The 25,263-nt window shown below is 42.7% G+C and overlaps 1 protein-coding gene across 2 annotated transcripts in view; it reads left to right on the top strand.

Annotated features, from left to right (window-relative positions):
* Window positions 1–25,263, top strand: part of CARD9 (caspase recruitment domain family member 9) — a 79,708-nt gene that overhangs the window by 51,523 nt on the left and 2,922 nt on the right. Inside the window, exons 8-13 of one of the 2 annotated variants that reach the window (XM_073599656.1) lie at window positions 594–719; window positions 951–1,136; window positions 19,545–19,586; window positions 20,065–20,110; window positions 22,985–23,049; window positions 25,090–25,163. In XM_073599656.1, coding sequence (XP_073455757.1) covers window positions 594–719; window positions 951–1,136; window positions 19,545–19,586; window positions 20,065–20,110; window positions 22,985–23,049; window positions 25,090–25,163 — 539 coding nt within the window. The remainder of the gene's footprint in view (window positions 1–593; window positions 720–950; window positions 1,137–19,544; window positions 19,587–20,064; window positions 20,111–22,984; window positions 23,050–25,089; window positions 25,164–25,263) is intronic. The other variant, XM_073599657.1, reaches the window with a different exon arrangement.

Below are 25,263 nucleotides of genomic sequence, written 5' to 3'. Positions count from 1 at the left end.
TTCAGTAATGTTTAGTGCTATCCCCGCAGGAGCCGCTAGATAAGATGGGTCCTGTGTTCTTTGCCGCGACCTCTTTAATATCCACATCCAATCAAAGACATTCTTTGATTGGATGTGGTGGAGAGGCCAGGCAGTGACATCACAATCTCCACCTCATCCAATCAGAGTGTGTCCTGTATTCCAGATTAATGTTACAGTATAATACTAAATTCACCCAGGGTAAAGTTAGTTTGAATAATTATTTACAGTGTCCAGGCACCGGGCAATCGCTAGAGCTGTCAATATCGCGCCATAACCACAACGTTTTTACTGTTGATGACTCAGCAATGGCTGAATGGTCTCCGTACTCTCAACGTTTGCTTTTACCATCACATTGCCTTACAGCTGACTGATGTAACTTCATATTATGGCCTACATTAGCTTGAGAGGCACCATATTGTTTTCTCTGTTCTAGTATTGGATATGTTACCATCCTGTGGTCATCCGTATTTGAGCAAACCACTTACTTCACACATGGAAATCTAAAGGATAGCACAAAAGGCAATTACATTTACCCTGCATATGTACAGTAAATGCCTTTCTCTGTTCCCCAGTACTTTGAGGAGAGGGAGGTCTCAGAACTGCAGTGTACAGCCCTGAAGAAAGACTCAAAGATGTACAAAGATCGAATAGAAGCCATTCTACAACAGATGGACGAAGTGTGTTTAGAACGCAATATGGTATGTACCTTTTTTGTATTTAAAACCATTAATCTTTTTAAATCCTAAATGCATTTCAAATCTGTTTTCATCTGTCTGCCTGTAATTAAGAGTTCAAGCAATCCTATAACCAAAGCCGTTAGACTTACCTAAACCTATTTGTTTTATTTCTTTGTATACAATGAGATTTTGTTTTATACATAGCCCTTTCTATTGTTCATTTCATTCGTGTTCCCCCCCTCCACATATTAGGCAATTGCAACGCGAGAGCAATTCCATGCACAGTATACCAAAAGTCTTCAGGATAAGGACGCTTTAAGGAAACAGCTCCGGGAACTAGGCGAGAAGTATGACGATCTGCAGATCCAGCTAATCAGGAGGGAGGGAAAACTGCTATCTCTGGAGACCAAGCTGAAGCGAACAGAGTCACCAGCGCTGGTACACAATACGTAATAACTACGTGATTTACCTGGGAATATCTGGGTCCATCATCTCTAGGAGGTCTTCACTGCTGATGGCCTACAGAAGGAGAATGTCCTTCATTCATGCAATGAAACATGCACATAATGGGCATAGCTTTGGAAGCATAAAAACACAGTTAATTATAATCATTACAGTAATTCTTTATAAGTTTGATAAAAACATGATTTCTTGGATTCACCTTCAATTTTTCAGTAAATATTGAGAGAGATACAGGCAATAGTAGCATGTAACAGTCTTAAAGCAATAGTGAAGCTATTTCAGAGTGAGTGTAAAATGGCCGGTTCTACCATTATTTTAATCCCATGATCAGCAATAAGAAGCACAATGCACACCGCACATCCCTTTATATATTTCACCACAGATGAAAATACTACTGCACTAAACTTAACAAACATGCTACAGATTAGACATGTACAATTAGTTTCGTTCCAAATTTGTTTTTTAACGAATTTCGACAAATTTGTTAATTTGGAAATATCCGAATTAAAGAAAACGGAAAATTGTATACTTACCTTCCGTAATTTTCCTTTCCTGACGCACCCCATGGCAGCACACACAATGGGTTGTGGCTCCGCCTCCACTACCTGATAGGACTGGTTAGCTATAAGTTTTGAAGAGGAGCCCACATCTGTATTCTCAGTAACTATTCACCTTAGAAGGGTGGGATTTTTGTGTGCTGCCATGGGGTGCGTCAGGAAAGGAAAATTACGGAAGGTAAGTATACAATTTTCCGTTTTCCTGACGCACCATGGCAGCACACACAATGGGAAATAACTCGCTACACGGGTGGGTGCTTTTAGAGCATTTTATTTACTCAGGTACAAGGTATAGAGGAGTTAGATTGAATGATTGATCTTCCGAACTCAACCGTAGTTAATTGAGCCGGATCTATTCTGTAGTGTGAAATAAACGTGGTTTTAGAAGACCAAGTTGCTGCCTTGCAAATAGTTTCCGCTGACACTCTGCAGTACGCTGCCCAGGAGGTGGCCACTGCTCTAGTCGAATGGGCTTTTAGGCCGTCCGGTATTGGGAGTGATTGTATAATGTACGTCCTCTTGATGGTTTTAATCAACCAAGCCGCTATTGTCCTTGGGGAAGCTGCTTGCCCTTTTCTTGGGCCATGCGGAATGACTAAGAGGTTTTCAACCTTCCTGAACGGTTCAGTAGCTTCAAGGTAGGAAACAATGGTAGACTTGACATCCAAGGGGTGTGGATGATCTTCTTTAGAGCGGAAAACCGGAAGGTTGATTTCCGAGTTAAAGTGGAAGGAAGACAACACTTTGGGTATAAATTGTTCTGAGGGCCTGAGGACAACTCTATCCAGATAAAGGACTAGATGTGGTTCTTTAATAGGGCATGTATTTCTGAGACTCTTTTGGCAGACGTTATTGCGATCAGAAACGATAGCTTGAGCGTTAGGTCCCATAAGGATATTGACTCCAGGGGAAAGAAAGGTTCTTTTGATAGAGCTTCTAGGACGATGGACAAGTCCCAGGTTGGAAAGACTGGTTTCCTGGGTGGCCTTATTTTAATGCATGCTTTCAAGAACTGAACTAAGCGGGTCCAGTGCCCATCTAGTTCCCATCTTTGCGGACAGTGCAGAGACCTGTACTTTAAGAGTGCTTGCACCCAGGCCCTTTTCTAGGCCCAGCTGCAAGAACTCCAAAATATGATAGACCGAAGGAGAGAGCGGATCCCAGGAATGTTGCTGGGCAAACGCAGTGTATCTCTCCCAGATCCTATTGTACGTGCCATTTGTTGATCTTTTCCTGGCCTGTTGTAGTGTGGTCACTACTCTGAGTGAACATCCTTTGTCCAGCAGCCTTTCCCTTTCAACCTCCATGCCGTTGGGTGTAAACGTTCTGGTGACGGATGCAGGAATCGACCCTGAGAGAGTAGATCCAGGCTCAATGGGAGCGGAAGTGGTTCCTCTGTGTTTACCTGTAATACGGTCGTGAACCACTGCCTCCTTGGCCAGAAGGGCAGCACTGCTATGACCGTGGATGTTGAGTTCCTCAACCTGGGCAGAAATCTGGCTATTAGGGGAATCAGAGGAAAGATATAGCCTAGGTGGAAATCCCATGGGTGGTGAAGGCAATCGATCCCCGCTGCTGTCGGATAGTCATTCCTCGCTAAGAATTGGAAACACTTGTTGTTCTCTGGGGTTGCCGCTAGATCTATATTGGTAATTCCCCATTTGCGGGTGATGAGAGCAAAAGCTTGGGGACTGAGAGACCACTCGTTGTTTGACACAAACATCCTGCTCAGGTCGTCCGCTAGCTGGTTTTGTATACCTGGAACATATGTCGCCTTCAAGTCCGCAAGGTGAACCTGAGCCTACTCGAGTATGGGTCGTACTTCTTTCATGAGCGTTCTGCTCCTGGTACCTCCCTGTTTGTGGATGTAGTTTACCGCTACCGTATTGTCCATACGTAAGAGGACACTTTTCCCTGCCAGGAATGGTCCGAATGTTAGAATGGCCTGCCAGGCGGCTCTGAGCTCCAGGACATTGGAGACTATGCCCTGCGGGCGGAAAGACCAGCGCCCCTGCGTTCCGTGATGTTGGTAATGTGCTCCCCATCCCTGGAGGCTGGCATCTGTCGTGACTATTTCTGGCAATGGAGGGACTATGGGACGACAGCGTGTCAGATTGCTGACTCGTGTCCACCACCGAGCTGATCTTTTTACTGCCTGGCTGATGATTATTCGCTGTTTCATTGAAGACCCGTTCCATTGAGACAGGAAAGCGTTTTGAAAGACCCTTGAGTTCCACTGGGACCACTGGACCATTAGGAAGGTTGAGGACATCGAGCCCAGGATGCTCAGACACATTCTGGCAGAAAGATGTTCTGCCGCCAAAAGGTTCTTTATCTTGTGAATCAATGGCCTTATCTTCTCTTGAGGTAGGCCCACCGTATTGGAGTTGGTGTCTAATTCTGCGCCTAAGAAGATCATTCTTTGCGTCGGGACTAGACTGCTCTTTTTCCAATTTATTACCCAGCCGAACTGTTGAAGTGTGGAAATTAAAATTGCTCGATGTTGGATGGCAATTTGTTGGCTGTCGGCCAGAAGGATGATATCGTGCAACACCCTTAGCCCTTTTTCTCTTAGGAGTGCTATAATCGGTAGTAAGACCTTCGTAAAGGTTCTGGGGGCCGTAGATATCCCAAACGGAAGGCTTTGGAACTGATAATGCTGGTGACCTATTGCAAAGCGTAGGTATTTCTGGAAGGTTTGATGCACCGGTATATGCAGATAGGCGTCGGACAAATCGACCGAGAGCATCCAGTCCATTGTTCCTATTGCTAGTAATATGGACTGGAGACTCTCCATCTTGAAGGATTCGACTGAAATTGTTTCGTTTAGACTTTTCAAGTCTAGCACTGGCCTCAGGTCTCCCGTCTTTTTTGCCACCAGAAAAAGTGGAGAGTAAAATCCTAAGCCCCTCTGCTCCCAAGGTACTTCTATGATTGCTTGTTTTTGTGACAGTTCTTGAATATAACTGGTCAGGATTTTTCGTTTTGGTAGAGAAGATGGTGTTCTGGTTGGTCTGAAGTGGTCTTTGGGAGGCTTGTGTTTGACCATCTGTGACCCTCCTGGATGGTAGAAATCGTCCAGGAATCTTTTATTTGATTTGCCCATGTCTGAGTAAATCGCCTCAGCCTCGCTCCTACTAACGTGGGCTGGGCGTGCGCACCATCAAAAAGACTTCTGCTGTTCTCCTGAACTGGGGACTTTCGTTTTCTGCACCCTCACAAAGGACGATTGGGGGTTTCGCCAATTCCGCCTGAATTCCTTCCCTGGTTTGTAAGATCTTGCCTCTCGGTACCTTTCTGGCAACTGGCGCCTAAATGGAGGATTTCTTTGTTGTCTGGGTCTTCTATCGGAAGGGATGAGGCCAGACTTTCCTCCCGTAACCTTTGAGGTCGCTGTATCCAGTTTAGGACCGAATAAGTTAGTGCCGTCGTAGGGAATCCTACACCAGGTAGATTTAGAGGTTGCATCTGCGACCCAATGCCCTCCTTGACATTACTGAAGCCAACATCGCTCTTGTTGAAGATCTTATGATATCAACGGCCGCTTCAGCCACGAAGTCTCCCGCCAGACTTAGTTCTTGCATAGCTGATATGATCTTTTTCTGATCTGCCGCTTCCAACAACAATTTTTCAATGTTGGCTGCCCAACAGGAAATTGCTCTGCCGACCGCTGCCAGAGTGATCGCTGGTCTGCATGCTCCTCCTGCTGCTGAATAGGCTTTCTTAAGGTCGAGGTCCATCTTTCGATCCATCACATCCCTAAAGGTTACAGCATCCTCGATCGGGAGAGTTACATGTCGGGCCAAACGCATTAATGAGGAATCTACTACAGGGGCTGAAATTAGAGGATTTACCATTGGTTCCCTTAATGGGTAGAGTTTCGCTATCCTGTTGTTTAGACCAGTTTTTTTATCTGGTTTCTGCCACTCATCCTTTATTAACTCCTCCAGCTCTTCAATAAAAGGAAAGGTTTCAGGATCCTTTTTTAGGTTAGGAAAATACTTTCTCAACTTGCGTGGTGCCTCCTTCTCCTCCTCCCAACTGATAGCCTCTTTCACCGATTTTGCAAAGGGATCTATAAGCGTAAAATCAAATGAAGTGGGTATTAGTATCTCGTCTTCTTCTGGGGATTCTTTCTGCAGAGTTTGAGAGGCTGCCGGAGAGAGATCCTGAGGTGTATAAGAAGTTGAGGCCACTGAAGCTTGTCTGGTGGATTCGTGGGCTGCCACTTGCATGATTGATTCTTTCACTGATTCTCTTATTATATTGGATGCTTGCCTTGCATCCGATTCTTTTTCACGAGCTGCTTCCTCAAAACAGACTTGGCAGACTAGTCTACCGGGAAGTGCTACTGCCCCGCAAACCCAGCAGGCATTGGCCGCAGGATGGGTACGTTGGTCATCGTGAGGTTGACGGGAAGAGGTCTCATCTCTATGGTGACGGGATGAGGTTCTTGACCTACTTCTCCTGGACTGGGAATGTTTTGAAGGTGAATGGTCCCTGCGTTTGGAGTGCGTTGACCTTGATGATCTGCCAGAGCTGTCAAAATGATACAGCATTAGTGGCAAGGCTCTCTTTTACTCCTCTTCACTACTTACCTAATACTCGTCCCCCCTTACCTTGTAGCACGTGGATGGTCTGCTGGAGCAGCGGCCTCCATGAAAGGAGATAGAGCGTGTCTGAAAGAAAAAGGGGATAGTGACAATCCAAAAAAAAAAGTGTTGTGTTTTTTTTTTTTTTTTTTTTTTTTTTGGAAACAGGAATTGCCATAAGTGATGCAGAGTGTAGCAAGGAATAAAAGACGTTCAGCACTTACCAGTGTCAGAGGAAGTTAAAGGGAGCGCAAGGCAGCACTGTGGTGGGGTTTCTGAAGCTCAAAAGAGGCTAAAATGACAATAATCCGATTTTTAAATAGACCGCCGTCGCGGCCGCTCTGACGTCACGCCCGCGCATGCGCAGTGATCGTCTGTGGCGTCCGGGGCCATCTTGGAATCTGGCGCGGCCGTGGCACGCCTATGTCAGATCCTGTGCGCCCTGGAGCCGGCCCCATACACAGTAAGGGAACGCTGTGGGACTACAGCGCCCAGCACGCCTAGCGCAGTCATCAGATATGTTTAAGGAAGCAAATAATCTATATGCCAGGAGGAAGATGAAAGAATGGAAAAGAAAAAAAAATGAAAAAGGAAAGACAGTACCTGGAGGCCGCTGCAGACATCATCAAAACCTGTTTAAGGTTTGTAAAAAAAAAGTTTGATAAATTTTTCCTTTACCCCTGAGACCACCAGAGTGGGGCTTTCCCTGCATAAAGCTCTTTTAGAGACTGTACAGCTAGGGCTTCCGACTAGGAGAGGCTGAACCTAGCGGGGGCGATGCGGTAAGGGGGTTTCCAGCTTTTACCGGTCCAATCATCTAGGTGAGGAAAAAAAGGAGAATACAGAGGTGGGCTCCTCTTCAAAACTTATAGCTAACCAGTCCTATCAGGTAGTGGAGGCGGAGCCACAACCCATTGTGTGTGCTGCCATGGTGCGTCAGGAAAACCCATTTAACAAATTTTTACGAATATTCGTAAATTCGAATATTCGAAAATTTGTAAATTTGTACGTTCGTAAGTTTGTACATTCGTACATTAGTGAATTAGTGAATTCGTGAATTCTGAAATTCGGAAATCTGAATTAATAATTAATAATAACTTAACTATTACTATTAAATTATAGGTATTGTAATTTCCTTTCAAATTTGGCTGTTAGTGAACGTAACACATACAAATTTATCCAAAGTTACGAATTATCCGAAATAACGAATGCCGTTTCCAAACAAATGGAACGTAATGAATTCATAATAATAAATAACAATAATAATAATAAAAACTTTTTATTATTATCAATTTGTTCCGTTCCATTTGTTTAGATGCAGCATTCGTTATTTCGGATACTTCGTAACTTCGGATAAATTCGTATTTGTTACGTTCACGAACAGCCAAATTTGAAAGGAAATGACAATACCTATAACTTAATAGTTACTATTTCAGATTTTCGAATTTTTGGGTTTTTGAATTCTCAAATTTTGATTTTACAAATTTCCGAATTTTCTAATTTACAAATGTAGGAATTCACAAATATACAAATTTTCTAATTTACGAATGTACAAATTTATGAATGTACGAATTTACGAATTTATGAATTGCGATCATAACGAATGACCCAAAAACGAAGAAAATTAACAAATGAAACGAAAACTAACACATTTTTTGGCAGTGCACATGTCTACTAGAGATGCCACATTCTTTGCAACAGGCTGCCTGTAATTTCACTAAAGGTTCAATGTACACTTCTGAGAGAGGCTATTGCCAATTACAGAAGAAGGACAGGCCAGGATTCCATAGCTACAAGGAAGAAACGTTAAAATATTAGAAAGTGATCACAAAACTGAAGTTTTTCTTTTCAGTTAGGGGTTTTTAGTTATTCAAATTGAAATTGTCTGGGGGAAGTTAAAGTGGAGCTTTAGTCAGAAACCTAAGCTCTGCTAGATCACTTCAGGCTGGCCCTTTTTGCAGGTATAACTATGTAAAACATTAAAAATAATGTGAATATTGATTAAAATCCAGTAATGCACTGTCTCATCCTGTTCTGCACATGCTCATTTGCTCTCTATTTCTAGGCATTGCGTCGAATTTGTAGAGGCCAATCTGCTGACAGCCTAAAGATTTACTGCTGTTCAGGGGCTCTGGGCTTCAGCAAAATGGCAGCCTTAAGCATGAAGAAACAAGAGCAATGTTGTAGGCAATTTACAGCACACACTCATTGTGGTAGCATCATTAATATGGAATTTATGTTCCTTGCTAGGGAACATTATTTTTATGAAGTTGTTATAAGTAAATTTCCACTTTAAATAAAGTTTGCCTTAGAACAGTATGAGCAATGGCAGAGGAAATGGAACTGCTACAATTAAACCTACTGTGAATTACTAAATATCATAAAATTTATTTGCGTTCGATTTACAAATTGGCCTTAGTACTCTCCTGTAAGTAAGCCAGTGTTTCAAGGATTTCAGACATTTGAAAAGAAATACTTCTGAGTTTTTCTCTGTGGAATAAAGGAATTGCTTTGTCATCTATTAGAATGTTTGGCTTCCTCACTGTACTTTGCTGCTGCCATGAGCTGTGATTCTTTTTTTTTTTCTGCCGCACTAAGGCCTCTTTAGGGTCTACAATAAAAGCATCTTTGGTAGTGATTGAAAATGCCTACAGGCATAGTGGCAAGAGTTTTGAAGACATGTTGTAAGTCCTTATTGTGGACTTCCATTTAGCTGAGGTCTGAGAAACTGCAGGCCAAGCACATAAAATGCGTTTCACAAAAGATTTTAAAATATGACGCAACTCATCAGTGGAAATGGATCCTACTGAAAGCAGTTTTTATTTCTCCTACCCATGCATTTTTTTGCATTGGAAAATGCAATCAAATGCATGACAACATATGCAGAGACAATGAGCACTGAACTATAGTCTCATCTGTCTTAAGATGTAACTACTAGAGATAAGAGAATCCCTTTACCCAAAAAAAGATTCAACCCAGAATGGACAGATGTGTGGGTGTACAGATATTCATAAATCTCTCAGTCTGGACGGTCTCTCGTCACAGAGAGATACAACCAATCAGAATGTTTGAATGAAAGTGATGGAAATTACAGTACAAGATTACCACACTGACATTTATTATCATTTACCTTAAAGTGGATGTAAACCCTCACATATACCCAGTGAACATCCTCAGATGATACACAGAGATGGAAACAAATCTTCCTACATAAGTTTTACTTGTATATCTGCTGTCTTCCCTTTTCTACACTCTTTGAAAAGTGCAGATCATGTTAGAAATCTTTCTTCCTCATTCAGCAGTGGGTGGGGAGTCTGGACTCACACTGTGTGTGAGCTGATTGGAGTAAAAAGGCACCCCCCCCAACTTAGGCAGAGGAATAAAGGAACATGCAGAGCTGAAGTCTGAATACACCAGCTCTCTGCTAATCTACCTCTAAGCTACCTCCCTGATATAAATTTGCAGCTTCTATTATCTCATGTGTCAGAGAACTTGTCAGAAGTGACTTATGCTGATAAACGAGGAACGGAGCACCAGAGAGAAACAGAACTTAGAGCTTTGGAGAGAGATAAGTAAACACTACAGCTATATGCCTAGGTCAGATTTCATGAATGGGGTTTACAACCACTTTAACCAATAGGTATTGTAACTGTTATATTTTTAAAATATGAATGACCTGTATGTTGTTGGTTGACTGTCCTAATTTGACAGTGGACAAACTATTACAGCTGGTCTAATTAGTTAACCAAATTTTGTTATTGTCATCAATTATATCATGCAGATTGATCTGGAGGAATAATCAAGATTTTGTAAATTGCATTTCTGTCAAGCTATGTCGGTTTAGAATAACGGGTTACCCATTGTACATTCCATGCTGCTGTGATTTCAGTCACTTTACCAATGTCTGTATTGTGAGATGACCATTATCCCATTTCCCACACGTGAATGACATGGTTAGTACCAAGTGCTAGGCTGCAGTTGTTTTGCAGTATTCCCATTAGACATGTGCAATTAGTTTTGTTTCGAATTCGTTTTTAACGAATTACGACAAATTTGGAAATATCCGAATTAAAAAAAACCTGTTTAACAAATTTCGAATTTGCGATTGTTCAAGATTTCAAATTTAAGAAATTAGAAAATCCAAAAATTTGAATTGAAATAATCCGAAAATTAAAAAATTAAAAAATTCAGAAATTTAGAAAATCTGGAAATTCGGAAATTTGAAAATGTGAAAATTCGTAAATTAGAAAATTAGAAATTCTGAAATTAGAAAATCCAGAAATTAGAAAACTCTGAAATTAGAAATTCCGAAAATTTGAAAATTTCCTCCTTTCAAATTTTGCTGTTAGTGACCGTAAGAAATACGAATTTATCTGAAGTAACGGATTTTCCAAAATAAGGAATCCTGTATTTAAACTAATGAAACATAATGAATTAATAATAATAAATAACAATAATAATACAAATGTTTTATTATTAATAATTATTAATTTGTTCTGTTCCATTTGTTTAGATGCGACATTCGTTATTTCGGATAATTCGTAACTTCGGATAAATTTGTATTTGTTACAATCGCTAACAGCCACATTTGAAAGAAAATTCCAATACCTATGATTTGATAGTTATTTAGAATTTTCGAATTTCCGGATCTCGGATTTTCAAATTTACAAATTTTTGAATTTCCGGATTTCGAAATTTACGAATTTCGATCAGAACCAATGACCCGAAAAACAACCAAAAAAAAAAAAAAAAAAGATTGAAACAAAAAAATGTCGGCAGTGCACATATCTAATTCCCAAAACCCTGTTTACGTGTCAAAAAAATAAATAAAAAAAACAGGCATTCAGAAGGCGACAGTATGGCCACTCCTGTACCACTCTCTAAAAATGGCCAGGCTATCTTCTGAGACCTGTGACGTGTCCCAGAAGATTGCAAGGAGGGAGGGGCTGCCTAGGCAGCCTGAGCAGCAGTGGGAGCTGGGTACCTGTCAAATGTAGGTGCCCACTCCCCCCCCCCCCAAAAAAAAATGACATGCTAAATGTGGCATGTCAGGGGGTCAGGACTCCTTAAAGCGGAAGTTCCACTTTTGGGTGGAACTCCTCTTTAAACACTGGATTAATGTGCTCACTAAAATACAATGCACTTTTGTTTTAAAGTGGTTGTAAACCTCACTCATGAAATATGAACCAAGAACATATATTTGTGACAGGAAAGGAACTCAGCAAGGAGCTTGTCTATTCAGAACATAGAATGAGTGAAAGAGGCCTTCTCGCTACTAAAAAATAGTATCCAACAACAAGAATAAACACGAATAATAAAAAATAGTGATCAAAGTGAATATAAAGTGCTAATAGTGAATAAAAACTGCTGCAAAACCTAATCGTGTTCATAATACACAGCATGTCCGACCCTGCTCTGTGTAATAGAGCAGCCCCAATCCTCCTTTTCTTGGAGCCAGGAGCACCAGCGGGGCACCCAAGAAAAGGAGGATTGGGGCTGCTCCATTACACAGAGCAGGGTCGGACACGCTGTGTTCATTACTGGATGGGGACGCCCTAGTGGAGGATTATAGAATAAAGTTTGGGGAATGTTAAAAGCTATCTACATTATTTGGATGCTGTTTATATACAGATTTGAGGTGAGAGTTCTGTGAGCACATTTTTTACCAGATGCATATTTTCTATTGGATTTCATGAGAATATATATTGGAGAAGTCGCCAATTTATATCAACATAGGGACTTGAACCATTGATCTATTTGCTATTATTATTTTTCTACCAGTTTTGGGGATTTCAGCATTTATCATCAGCTGTAGTTGAAGGCTGAGTGTTAACACATTGTGCAAGATCACTATTTATTTATTCAGAGCACAGCTCTGAATCCTTAATTCGCTCCTGTTGCTGTGTGTGCCTTTCCTTCAATCAGCTCTCACACAGTGTAACTGCAGCTCTCTGCCCCCTCTTCTGCGATACTAACAGATGGAGAAGGATTTTAACACTTTTCTGCCCTTTTGAAAGGGTGTAGGGAAGAGAAGACTGCAGATAAACAAGTAAAACCTATGTAGGACAATTTGTTTCATCTCTGTGTATCACCTGAGGCCAGTCACTTCACTGGGTATATGAGAGGGGTTACAACCACTTTATGCATCTGCAGATGTAGTTAGTAAAATTGTAATCAGTTTGTTTATTGAGCCAGGAAAGTAACGGCATCAGTAGCTACAAAGTTCACTAGCAAGCTGATTTGTAGTGAGGAGAAAAGTGAACATCCGTTAATTTCCACCATCAAGCAATCTTCTGGGTCCTCTGCATCAAAACTGGCAAACACTTCTGTAGTTTTTAATGTTTTTATTTGGCATCTGCTGTTGTACTTTTTATTGTGGGTACAATTCTGTTAATGGCCTAGTGAGGCTTTAGGCCGGGTTCACACTATTGCAAATTGGATCCAATTCGAAATAGCAGAAGATTGTGACCAGCTCTCTATGGAGCTGGTTCACATATCTTCAATGTGGCTCCGGTGCAAATTTGCACAGGAGACCTGTGCGTCTTTTGGTCAGTTTCAGGTCTGAATTCAGCCCAAAATTCAGCCCAGCGGACGGCACTCTCACCTAGAAGCAATAGGGTCGCTGGTTCAAATCCCAACCACGACTCCATCTGCCTGGAGCTTGCATGTTCTCCCTGTGCCTGCGTGGGTTTCCTCCGGGTACTCCGGATTCCTCCCACACTCCAAAGACATGCTGGTAGGTTAATCAGATCCTGTCTACAAAAATTGGCCCTAGTATGTTTGTAAGCGTGTCGGGACCCTGCTAGGTAAAGGACTGCGCTATATCAAGATGCAACTCAACTCAAAAAGGTGCAGGTGCATTACCTTTGTCTGCTCTGGTGCATTGACAGCCCATTCAACCACTCTCGGGTTAATGTCAACATAATGGGCTTGTTTGCACTTTCGAAAAGCAATGCACGGTGGACTTTTTAGAGACTGTTATAGGAGTGGCCATACTGCCGCCTTCTGAATGTCTGTTTTTTATATATATATATATATATATATATATATATATATATATATATATATATATATATATATATATATATATATATATATATATATATATATATATATATATATATATATATATTATAATTTTTTTTTTTTTTTTTTTTTGACAGGCAAACAGGGTTTTTGAATGGGAATGCTTCACCACAACTGCAGCCTAGCACTTGGTGAGGCAGCCCCAATCACTTTGGTGGTGGTACTGTCTTTTGAAACGTGACAGTGCTATCATTTTTGCTGTGGTAGCAAAGCATTGTGGCTCAACATGTGTATGACTTCATCTAGGCTACCGTGTTACTTTAACCACTTGAGCTCCAGAAGGTTTTACCCCCTTCATGACCAGGCCATTTTTTGCTATTTAGCACTGCGCTACTTTAATTGTTGATTGCGTGGTCATGTAAAACTGTACCCAAACAAAATTTATATCATTTTTTTTTTTTTTTTTACAGAAATAGAGCTGGGTTTTTATTTTGTATTATATAAACGAAAAAAGAACAAACATTTGGAAAAAAATTGTTTTTTTACTTTCTACTATAAAACATCCAAAAAAAAAAAATTTCAACCGTAGGCCAAAATGTATTCTGTTACGTGTCTTTGGTAAAAAAAAAAAAATCCCAATAAGTGTATTTTTATTGGCTTGCGTGAAAAGTATAGCGTCTACAAACTATAGTGTATATATTGGAATTTTTTTTTACTAGTAATGATGATCAGTGTCTTAGGCGGGCAATCTGACACTTAACTAATACTAGGTGGGAACTGATACTGATATCACCAGTGACACTAATACAGTGATCAGATATAATAGTGTTTATTGTCACTGTACTAATTGCACTGGCTGGGAAGGGGTTAACATCTCAGGGTAATCAAGGGGTTAGGTTTGTGTCTAACAAGTGTAATGTGTGTACTATGTGCTGATTTTTACTAAAAATCTTGTTCCTTCTTCCTGCTTTGCAAGGTGAATAAACAAAGTGATTTTTCCCTCTGTAAAGAGCCCTGTGTTTGTCAACACAGGGCTCTGCCCTGTGATTGGGCAGAGTCGATCAGCAGGTCCCAGCCATGAATCATTGGCCAGGACCTGCTGAAAAAATCCCACTCTGTCTAATCACAGCAGGAGTCAGCGGGGGTGGGGCAAGCGTGTGTGCGCGCCCTGTACCCAGAAGAGGCCAGCAAAGGTATGTCGTTGTGCCTTTAGGAGCCACCGATCCGCAGTACAATGCGGGCGGTCCTGAAGAGATTAAGGTGGGTGGTCAGGGAGTGTTAAAACCATGGCTCAACAGCCTACTTTTACTGCTCCATGACTACATCTGTAAAAAAGCCCTAATTTTTAAAGGTAAACATGGCTGCCAGGTTCACTTTAAAGTTTACATGCCTGAAATTACACAGAAAAATAACTTTACAAAGTGCCACAAGTCTAAAGCTGCTCATACACATATACATAGATTTAACAAATTCCTGTCAATATACCCAAACAGTGCCTGCAGCTGTTCAGTTGACAGTTTTCTACTCATCTCCTTAGATTTCTCAATTGCAGATTGTCAAGCGGGAGGTAGCTGACAAGGCCACTGAGTACATTTTAGATGTAAGGATGAGCTCTGGCGTGTTCGCACAGCCTACGTGCAGAGCCCGCCAGGAAGTCAGCATTGCGCTGCGCTAATCACAGGCATTGAAACATTGTTCCGATGCGCGGCTGCAGAGATCGGGAAATGTCTCGCTGCCTGTGATTAGCACAGCGCAGTGCCGACTTCCTGGCGGGCTCTGCACGTGGGCTGTGCGAACATGCCGAAGCTCATGCTTATTCAGATGGTTCATCAGGAACTGGCTGAAATTTGAACAGAGTATGGCTCGCTTTAGGTTAAAGAAAACCTCTAAGCTAACACGTCATGAAATAATCTGAAATGTGCCTGTACACTGAATTGTCACACACGGGCAGTATGTAAAGGTACTTAGGATGACAGCAAGAAAAAGACTTCTGACATTTCTCTGACTTTAAGGCTCCATGCACACTGAAGCTCATAAACGGCCTTATGTTATCATATGTGTCCATGCACACATGGACATTTATCAACAGTGGAGTTTATGGGCTGTTGTCTGAACGCCCTAAAATCTCGTTCAGGACCACAAGAACGCCTAAAAAGGTTAAACGCTGATAAACACCAATAAACACTCAAAAACGTGGCTCACCAGCGTTCTTTAACGTTTTTGATCCATTAAAAAAAAGCTAAAAACTGCTAACGCGGAAAAACGCTAATAAACACTATTGCAAAAACGTTGAAAGACTCACTGCAAAGCTACTGGCGTTTTTATAACGTTATTTTAACATCCAGTGTGCATGGAGCCTAATGGTTCTGCTATAGTGACTCTGAAAGTATTAAAGGAGAAGTATAATCAAAGCTTGTTTGGCTGGGCTTCTCCTGTGGATCACAGGAGTGCAATTTGTTTTGCACTCTTGCAACCCGTTTTCAGCAGAGAGTGGACTGAAGTCTTGTTTCTTAGTGTAGAGGTGCTGGGGGACAGAGGCAGCATCAGACCCATGCTGCATCCACCTAGGTAAGTATTAATCAGGAATTTTTTTTTCTCCTTCTCTTTGAAAGCCAGAATCAGCATTATATCAAGGGGACTAGCAGTATGGGTTCACCTGCAGGCAGGTGCAGATAGCTAGTCTGACACTAGGTGGCTGTGTGCCAGAATGATGTCTGGTTACAGCAGACAGTGTCATCAGGTGCTAGGCCCCTTTTAGTTGGAGCCACTTGCAGTGATGTCATGTGTGAGTCAGTGCCCACATATAATGCCGCGTACACACAAGCGGACTTTCCGGCAGACTTGGTCCGGCGGACCGGACTCCGTCGGACAATTAGATCGTGTGTGGTTCCAGCGCACTTTTTTTCCCAAAAGTCCGAAGGGCCTAGAAATAAATCATGTTTCAAATCTTTCCGACAGACTCGACTCCGGTCAAAAAATCTGCTCGTCTGTATGCTAGTCCGACGGACTAAAACTGACGCTAGGGCAGCTATTGGCTACTGGCTATCGACGTCCTTATTTTAGTCCGGTCGTATGTCATCACGTACGAATCCGTCGGTGATCGTGTGTGTCCAAGTCCGTTCGTTTGAAAGTCCGGCGGACCTATGCTGCAAAGTCCGTCGGAAAGACTGTCCGACATATTCCGTCAAAAAGTACACTTGTGTGTACGTGGCATAAGTCAGGTTGGGAGGAGCCCTAGGCAGTTGGGGAATGGAAACTAAACACCCCACACCAGTACTGATTGAACCAGCACGTGGAGGCCCTGGACAGGGCTAGAGGCCAGGGAGGAGTAGATCTGCACCCAAAAGAGCTGCCTATAAACTTCCTGACCCTTTATGGAGGTAGGGGCTAGGGCAGGTTGCAAAAGACCTTTCAGGCCAGGCCAAGAGATCCCTGGGTGAGGCTATTCCCCTGGAGGGTCCCAGAAGGGGTGTACCCATGGAGGAGTTGTCTACAGAGAACCCAGTCCTCTGAGTACTAATGACCCTGGGGGTTGCATCAACCCTATTCATGTGTGGACATTACTTCCTTGGGATATAAAGGTCAACGTGCCTGGAATGTCGTGTGAAGGCCTCTGGCATGGAGTGGGGCACAATATGGCAGAGGGATCAGCCTCAGCAGGAGGGACAGTGTTACAGCAAAGATGGGAGCGGGGCAAGGGCTTGTGCTCATTGTGCCATTATTCGCCAATAGCAAAGCCCCTCTTGCACACCAATGGCATATTTTTCTAATGACAAGTTTAGTAGAAGCTATCAGGTCGTTTGCCTTTGCAATCCACTTAAAACTAAAAGAAACTGAAAGATCAGTGAAGGTTTAGGCGCCTTTCACACGGACGGCTATTCTGCCGCAGTTAAAAGCATGTTTTTTTTTTCTGTGAAATTCAAGACACCAGGCACTGCGATCAGCTGCATTTGTACAGTGCGATTAGCTGCGGTTGTGTTTATCTGCGGTTTGTTATTTCCATAGCAACCCGACAGGGTACCGACTCATATTGAATGGGGATCCGACTTGGATCCCCGCCAATACCAGGCACTGTGTTTGGTATGAATCTTGAGGGGAAACTCCACGCCAAATTTTAAATAAAAAACCTGCATGGGTTCCCCTCCAAGAGCATTCCAGGCCCTTCAGTCTGGTATGAATTCCACCCCCTATGCCGAAAAAACGGTGTGGGGTCCCCCCAAAAAATCCATACCAGACCCTTATCCGAGCACGCAGCCCAGACGGTCAGGAAAGGGGGGGGACGAGCGAGCGCCCCCCCTCCTGAACCGTACCAGGCCGCATGCCCTCAACATGGGGGGGTTGGTGCTTTGGGGCAAGGGGGGCACCCTGCGGGCCCCCCCACCCCAAAGCACCTCGTCCCCATGTTGATGAGGACAAGGGCCTCTTCCCGACAACCCTGGCCGTTGGTTGTCGGGGTCTGCAGGCGGGGGGGCTTATCGGAATCCGGGAGCCCCCTTTAATAAGGGGGCCCCCAGATCCTGGCCCCCCACCCTATGTGAATGAGTATGGGGTACATCGTACCCCTACCCATTCACCTGGGGGAAAAAAAGTGTCAATAAAAAAACCACACTAAACAGGTTTTTAAAGTAATTTATTATGCAGCTCCGGGGGGTCTTCTTCCGACGTGGGGGTCTTCTGCCGACTTCGGGGGTCTCTCAGGCCTCTCTCCGGTGTCGTCTCTGCTGTCTCTGGTTCTTCTCCGGTGCCTTCTTCCTTCTGCCGGGCTTCTCCGCTATCTTGCTGCTCTTTTGCTAGCTGAGGAGCCCGGTCTTCTGAGACGCCTTCTTCCCTCTTCTCTTCCAGAGATGTTGACACGACGCTCCCTCTCACTGTAATGCTGTGAGCGAGGTCCGCAACCAATTATATAGGCATGGGGCGTGGCCACCGGGTGATGTCACCCTGTGACCCCACCCCTTATGTCATCACAGTCCTATCATGCCCCGGGAGCGTCGTTGTCGGGAAGAGGCCCTTGTCCTCATCAACATGGGGACAAGGTGCTTTGGGGTGGGGGGCCCGCAGGGCGCCTCCTTGCCCCAAAGAACCAACCCCCCATGTTGGGGTCATGTGGCCTGGTACAGTTCAGGATGGGGGGCGCTCGCTCGCCCCCTCCCCTTTCCTGACCGACCAGGCTGCGTGCTCGGATAAGGGTCTGGTATGGATTTTGGGGGGACCCCACGCCATTTTTTCAGCGTAGGGGGTGCCCCTTGGAATCCATACCAGACCGAAGGGCCTGGTATGCTCTTGGAGGGGAACCCATGCTGGTTTTTTATTTAAAATTTGGCGTGGAGTTCCCCCTCAAGATTCATACCAAACACAGTGCCTGGTATTGGCGGGGATCCAAGTCGGATCCCTGTGCTTGTCGCTCATTGGGAAAGGAAAAAACATTTTTCCTTTCCCGATGAGCAGCTCGGCGCTGTTATCCGCAGCTGACACAGTGCACTGCGATTACCTGCGGTTATGTGCGGATAGCTGCGCTAAATCGCTCCTGGACGCAGTCAATTCTATTTTTTCTATCCGCACCAAACTGCATGTAATCAAAACGCAGCTAAACGCAGTGTGTGAATGGGGCCATAGGAAAGCATTGTGCGCATTTAGCTGCGGTAGAAAACGCAGCTAAAAGCACAATTCTATCCATCCGTGTGAAAGGGGCCTTACTTTCACTTTGGAACATAGTTGAAACACACAGCATGCAGCACGGGACTACGTATTACTGTGGATGGCCAGAGCAGGGTGTGCTCCTTGAGGGACTAGCACCTGGAGCAAAGGGGGAGCTGGCAGAATGATATCCAAGAGGCTTTTACCAGCGCTATATTTTCCATGCAATCTATAAAAACTATATCATACTATCATCCAGGCTATCACTTGCTTGGTGGATGAGTTAAAGAAACAAGCCGCAGGGAGGCATTTTATGCAGATATTATTAGGACTTCTATGTATATGAAAATTCTCAGCCTGTTCATTCATACAACAGTTTATGAATGGCTAATAAGATATTTTCCCAGAATTCTCTGCTTTCCTGCCTGGCTACTGCTTTAGAAGCAGCTGGCAGCATTGAGGGTACAAAATTCCATAGATGTACAAAGTATTCTTGCGTAATGGGTCACAAGTTGTGAAATATTTATTACACTGGATAACAGGTGTTAACATGCCTGTTTGTCTGTTTTTTCCAGTCCTCAGATGCAGATGAATGTTCATCTCGCAGTTCTCAAGAAGTAAGTTGACACTTTCTGTGGATTTCCTTATTTGCCCCCCCCCCCCCCCCCCAGCTGTCAAAAAAGAGGAGTTACAGAGTAGTTTCCTTTGTACACTGTATTAAAATGTACCTTATGTAAAAATCCCCTATAGATTATAATTTATAATAATAATTTATCATTTGATTCTGAATCGTAAGTTCTCTATGAAACATTTTGTGTTACAGATTCTCTCCTTATTATAAAATGTTTTTATATCCTGCAGGGATAGTGGGAGAGACCCTCATAAACAGCAGCAAGTGTGCACACCCAGAAACTCAGCATAGAGACAGAAGAGATAGAAAAAACTGTCGGTGTTTTCACCTGCCAATAGCCATCAAACACTGAAATTATATTAAAGTTTAGAGTGGAAACACCCTTTGTAAAAAATTGTTTACTTACACAGCACAGCTGGAATTTTGCCTTTTGGTGACTTTTTCCTATTTTTTTTCTCTTGAAGATAACTGCTCTGATCAGTGTATGTGAGAACAAGACCCAGCACGATGGTAAGTGGTGTATTCAGTTGCAGTTAAAAATTTTGAGAAATTTAAAATTTGAAGAAAAATTCCAGACATGGATATTTTATACACAGTTACCTTGGTCCAGCCTGAGCCAATGTAACTATGCATATACCATACCTGGCCAGGCCAATGCCCCTGGCAGCTAGAAATCCCTAAAGGAGACACAGCTACTTCAGCAAAATCACTGGCTCACCTCTCCACCTTGTTCAATAGAAGAAAGCTTTGCATTCATTCTGAAGATGCAAGGCATTCTCTGAATTGCACCCATACCAAGAGGCTGACTTCCAGAGCTCCAAATGCAGCAAGGTAGTCAGTTGGCTTGGGACCCAGAACAAGTGGAGATTCCTGGTGCACCGGTGTCTTCTACTGTGATTTCCAGCTTCCAAGGGCATCGGCCAGACATAGTATATGCATAATTACATTGATCCAAGCTGGACCAACATAACTATGTATAAAATGCCCATATCTGCAATTTAGGTGTGTAATACATAATTCATAGCTCTGAAATATTTTTTAAAATGTTAAACGCTTGCTTCATTCTCACTAAGGAGGGTTCTCCATCTTCAGTGGCATAAAAGCAGAACCCTGTCTTTTAATTATCACACTGTTTTTGATTCTGTTAAGTCAGTTTTGTGATTTACATATGTCTGCTACCCTGAATAGCCAGGCAGGTCACTTAAATTTCCATATACAGCTTTAGAGCTTCAATGTCACCTCAGCCTGTCCTTTGTCCAATGAGTAAAGAATTGACCACCAAAAACAGTAAAGTTGGACCAAGAAGCAGCAGAATGATCTACAGCATGTATTTGGCTACAGCATGTATTTGGGCAGAGGTGTGTTAATCACAAGATTAGCAGTGACCTCTCCAGCTTTCATATTTAGATGGGGCATATGGGGGGACAGGGACAAAAGTAGGGGGGCAACTATATATATATCTATATATAGATATATATATATAAATATCTCTCTCTCTCTCTCTCTCTCTCTCTCTCTCTCTCTCTCTCTCTCTCTCTCTCTCTATATAGATATATATATCTCCTGGGGCCCTTTACTACGATCCCACAACAGCCCTTTCACATGTTCTGCAGTGAGCACCCTTCCTACTGTAATGGGGCCCCCTCCAGGGTGGCAGAAAACAAAGATATATGTCACCAGCATACCAAGAAAATATAAGGGTCCAGGGTTGCAAAGGTTGTCTTGCCACCAGGCCCTGGTGTTCGGCCACTGCGGGGTTCCCCAGCCTCCTCTTGTCCTGCCCCTACTATTGACAGCGCTGGTCTGGCATCTCTTGGAATTTACAGGCTGGTTCTCCTGTCCTAAGGACGGGAGAAATCAGTCTGTTTTTTCAGTAATAGAGTCCTGGTGGAGTCCATCCTGCAACTCGCTCTTCTCCCTGCCAATGAGGATGCAGGGGAAGGAGCAGATCGGGCGGCTGTGGTTGTGTGAGCACTCGCATTATGCAGTGTCAGTGAGCAAAGGGAGAGGGGAGGAATCACCCGCAGGAGCTGACTGGGGACACTCTTCCTCTTAGACATTGCCTTTTTGTAAAAAATAAATTAATATATATATATTTTTTTTTAATTGGGGGGCACATGGTGGGGCACAGCATAATGTTGGGGGAGTCAAGGCCCCCTCTGCCCCCCCCCTAGGGACGCCATTGAAGATTAGCTAAACAAAATTACAAATCAGGTAAACCTACACAGTAATTCATTTTTCTGGAGTCCTGCTTTGATCCTCTGTCTTGGTCAGCTCTTTAACAACTTTTCTCATGGAGCTAATAAAAATTGCATAAAGGTGTATACAAGCCAGAAGAATAATGTAAACTAAAGGAGAGGTACCCCTTTGGGTTTGCTTAACTTGAAAATTGCAAAGGTGGTAGTGAACCTCTTGTTTTAAAGTGGTTGTAAACCCTTACATATACCCACTGAAGTAACTAGCCTCAGGTGATACACAGACATAAAATAAATCCTCCTACATACCTGTTTATCTCTCCTCTACAGACATTCCAAGTACAGAATTTACACAGCATTTCCAAGCTCCAGAAAGCAGGGGGTGGGGATCTGATGTCACACAATGCACAGAGCTGATTGGTCACACAATCAGGTCTGATTGGAGGGATTGTACCTCCTTTAGCTACACAGTCTCATAGGGATACATGCACATTTGAGGCTGTCAATCACCCTCTGTGTTCTGGGAAGGGCGTACTGTCTCCTGGGATTGTATGCTGTGTGCCATACCTCCCAACATTTTAAAATGGGAATGAGGGACACCTACTAACAAATGTATGTAGGCATAGGACACGCCCCATGCCACACCCCCTTAAAGGAGAATTAACAAAAAAAAGGTTAATTAAACCCATAATGACTTTTTTTTTACCACTTCTATTCCTTTATATTGGCTTTTAAAATGTACAAATGCAGCAATTTGAAAATTGGATGAAAGGTTTAGCACCGGGAAACACTTTTTGAAAGTTAAAAAGTGCATTTTATATACAACTATATAGATCAGACCAAAATGAGGGACACATGAGGAGGAAAGAGAGACAGAGGGACATTGCTCCAAATCAGGGGCAGTCCCTCGAAATCAGGGACAGTTGGGAGCTATGGTGTGCATATTTTGTCTTGTCAAAAGTGACTCATTCAGATAGCAAAGGAATGAGATTTGGATAGAGGCAAGTACACACTATGGAAGGCTATGCTTTGTTCATTTTTATTTTCTGAGGTTTACAACCACATTAAAGGGCCAGTAAACTCAATTCACAAGCTTTCCTAGATAAACGCAACATGCTTTCTAACTGATAACAAACTATAATTTCCCATAATGTATAAAATCTTAATTTTTTTTCCCCTATCTGCATAGAGGATCAATCAAAACCACTAGAAAATGGAAGTGATCATGGGGAGACATCTAAGATGGAGGAAAATGTAAGAAGCCATTTTTTTCAGGCACAAAGCTGACACATTTGCACTGTTGCAACCTGGGACATTTCATACCGTGTAATCGTTTCTATTTTAAGTATTTTTCTATCTGGAGATCTAGTCAAAAAAACATCTGTTAATAAATGTTAATATCAGTGTCCATATGAAAGTGCCATGTCTTTTTTTTTTTTTTTTTATGAATTTCGAAGTTGTATAAAAACATCTGTCTCAGTTTCCAACATGAAGAAGCTACAAATCGGGGCTGACAACGTGTTTGCCTATACTAAAAAAGCTTTTATTTTCATGTCAGATAACATAATGCTATTTCTAGTAAATCCTACTATCTGCTGCCCTATTCAACTATACACACAATGGATTTATAACTATCATTAAGAGGTACTTTTTGTGTAGAAATGCTGCAGGTAAAAAAATCTTCTAGCAAAATGCTGAAGATTTTTGGTATTCATTGTCGTTGCCTTTTAAAGACGAAACTAACCGTTTCATGTCAAAATTGAAAATATAAAATGCAACTAGGTACACAATTTACCTGCCCAGGGTCCTTGTTTTTGTATACTGATGTTTTAGAAGGACACAAGGCCAACCTTCATTGACTGCAGATATCCTGATGTTCGGGGAACACATTGCTGACTGAGCCTTTGTTTCTGCAGACCAAAAAGGCAATGTAGGCAGTGCACACCCCTAAAACAAAAAAAAAACAAAAAAACAAAACAAAACAAAAAAAACAATCCCAGATAGCAAGGATAACTTGCCACAAATTTGTGGCAGAGTTCAATTGTAAGTCTGTCAACTTGCTGCACATTTTCACTGGCAAGTTGTACAATTGCAGAGCACTTGAAGCACAAGGTCTAGTTCACACTTTTCCAATATGTAGCATATTTGCGTGGCAAATCTCTAGCAAGAGCAAAGTTGCAGTGGTGAGTCTACAGCAAGAGCTCTGCAAGTCTACAGCATGAACTTTCAGACAGTGACCCCTGTGGTGGGATGACTATTGCACAACTTAACTGAACCAGAACTTGCAGAATGTTTGCAAAGAAAGTTGATCTGGAGTCATGCAATGCGGACTTTACTGCAATTGCGCAACAAACTTGTGAAGCCTGGCAAGTCTAGCAATAGCTTAGCAAGTCATTTTCAAACTTGCAGCACAATTGCTTGCTATCTGGGATGTAATCACACCTTCGTCCACTCCACATGCAGCCTACAAGTGTTGTTGATCAAAAAGAGGGAAGTTGCAGAGCACATAGTGACTGGCAAGGGGTTGCAGGACTTCTGAAAGCCCTTCTTAATCTGCCTGACTTTCACAGTTGCCTTTGTATCGTGCAGAGTGTTAGGTGTTCACTGATTGTATTTGCTACGCGGATCTGTTATTTAATGCAGTTGAACTTGCAAGTGAAAACATAAAACAAATATTTGTACTTTTTACTCCTGTGAGGATGATGTCAGGTGCATGATCTCTAACTTACCACCTATGTGTTTCTATTGAGTCACTCCTTGCTAGCTGGGGAGAGTAAGATGTTGCGCTCTCTCTCTAGAGAGGGAGATTTGCCAGCGTTTTGGGCCAGCGAGGGAGCGATTCCATAAAAGGCAAGTAGAAGCCTCTTAAGGTGATTTTATCGCTGCGTTACCAGTAGCAAAATTGTCCTTGTGACATCAGCCTGACAGAACAGGAATTATAACTGCACTGTGTTTATATGACACACTGTGCATACCTAAATGTAACGTTTTAAGCACCCAAATATAACTCCTATAGCTGTCCATATATAGCTTGACCCCTCTGCCAGCCCAGTATGACCCTTGAGAAAGTATTTATGGCTCCTCTATGAGATAAAAAATGAGATGCCCAACCTTTGACAGGTTGGTGTGGCTACAGTAGAGATTTAGCCTCTTTTCTTGTCCTGGTGACATGCAGCACTTCCTGTTTGCCCCTCTGTTCACTACATTCTTTGGTGCAGCCACTGGAGGTCAATGTCACAGCTTAATGTTGCGTCTTGGGCATTGTTGGTGACCATGTCCATTGCTGATCTGCAGGCACACAGTCCCATGAACGGTGGACCAGTATCAAAAGGCAAGAGGAAGATTAAGATCTTTGAAGATTATCGCAGGTAATGTGCACGGCTGTGTGATTTGGAATAGTTTATTCTATATCTTTCTGAAATTTTTACTTAATATGATGATTATATTATTGTCTGTGTTGGGGTGCAT

Source organism: Aquarana catesbeiana, linkage group LG09, assembly GCF_042186555.1.
Source record: "Aquarana catesbeiana isolate 2022-GZ linkage group LG09, ASM4218655v1, whole genome shotgun sequence".
NCBI lineage: Eukaryota > Metazoa > Chordata > Amphibia > Anura > Ranidae > Aquarana > Aquarana catesbeiana.
The sequence above is the reverse complement of the archived record's forward strand: the minus strand, read 5'-3'. Positions and strand labels throughout refer to the sequence as shown.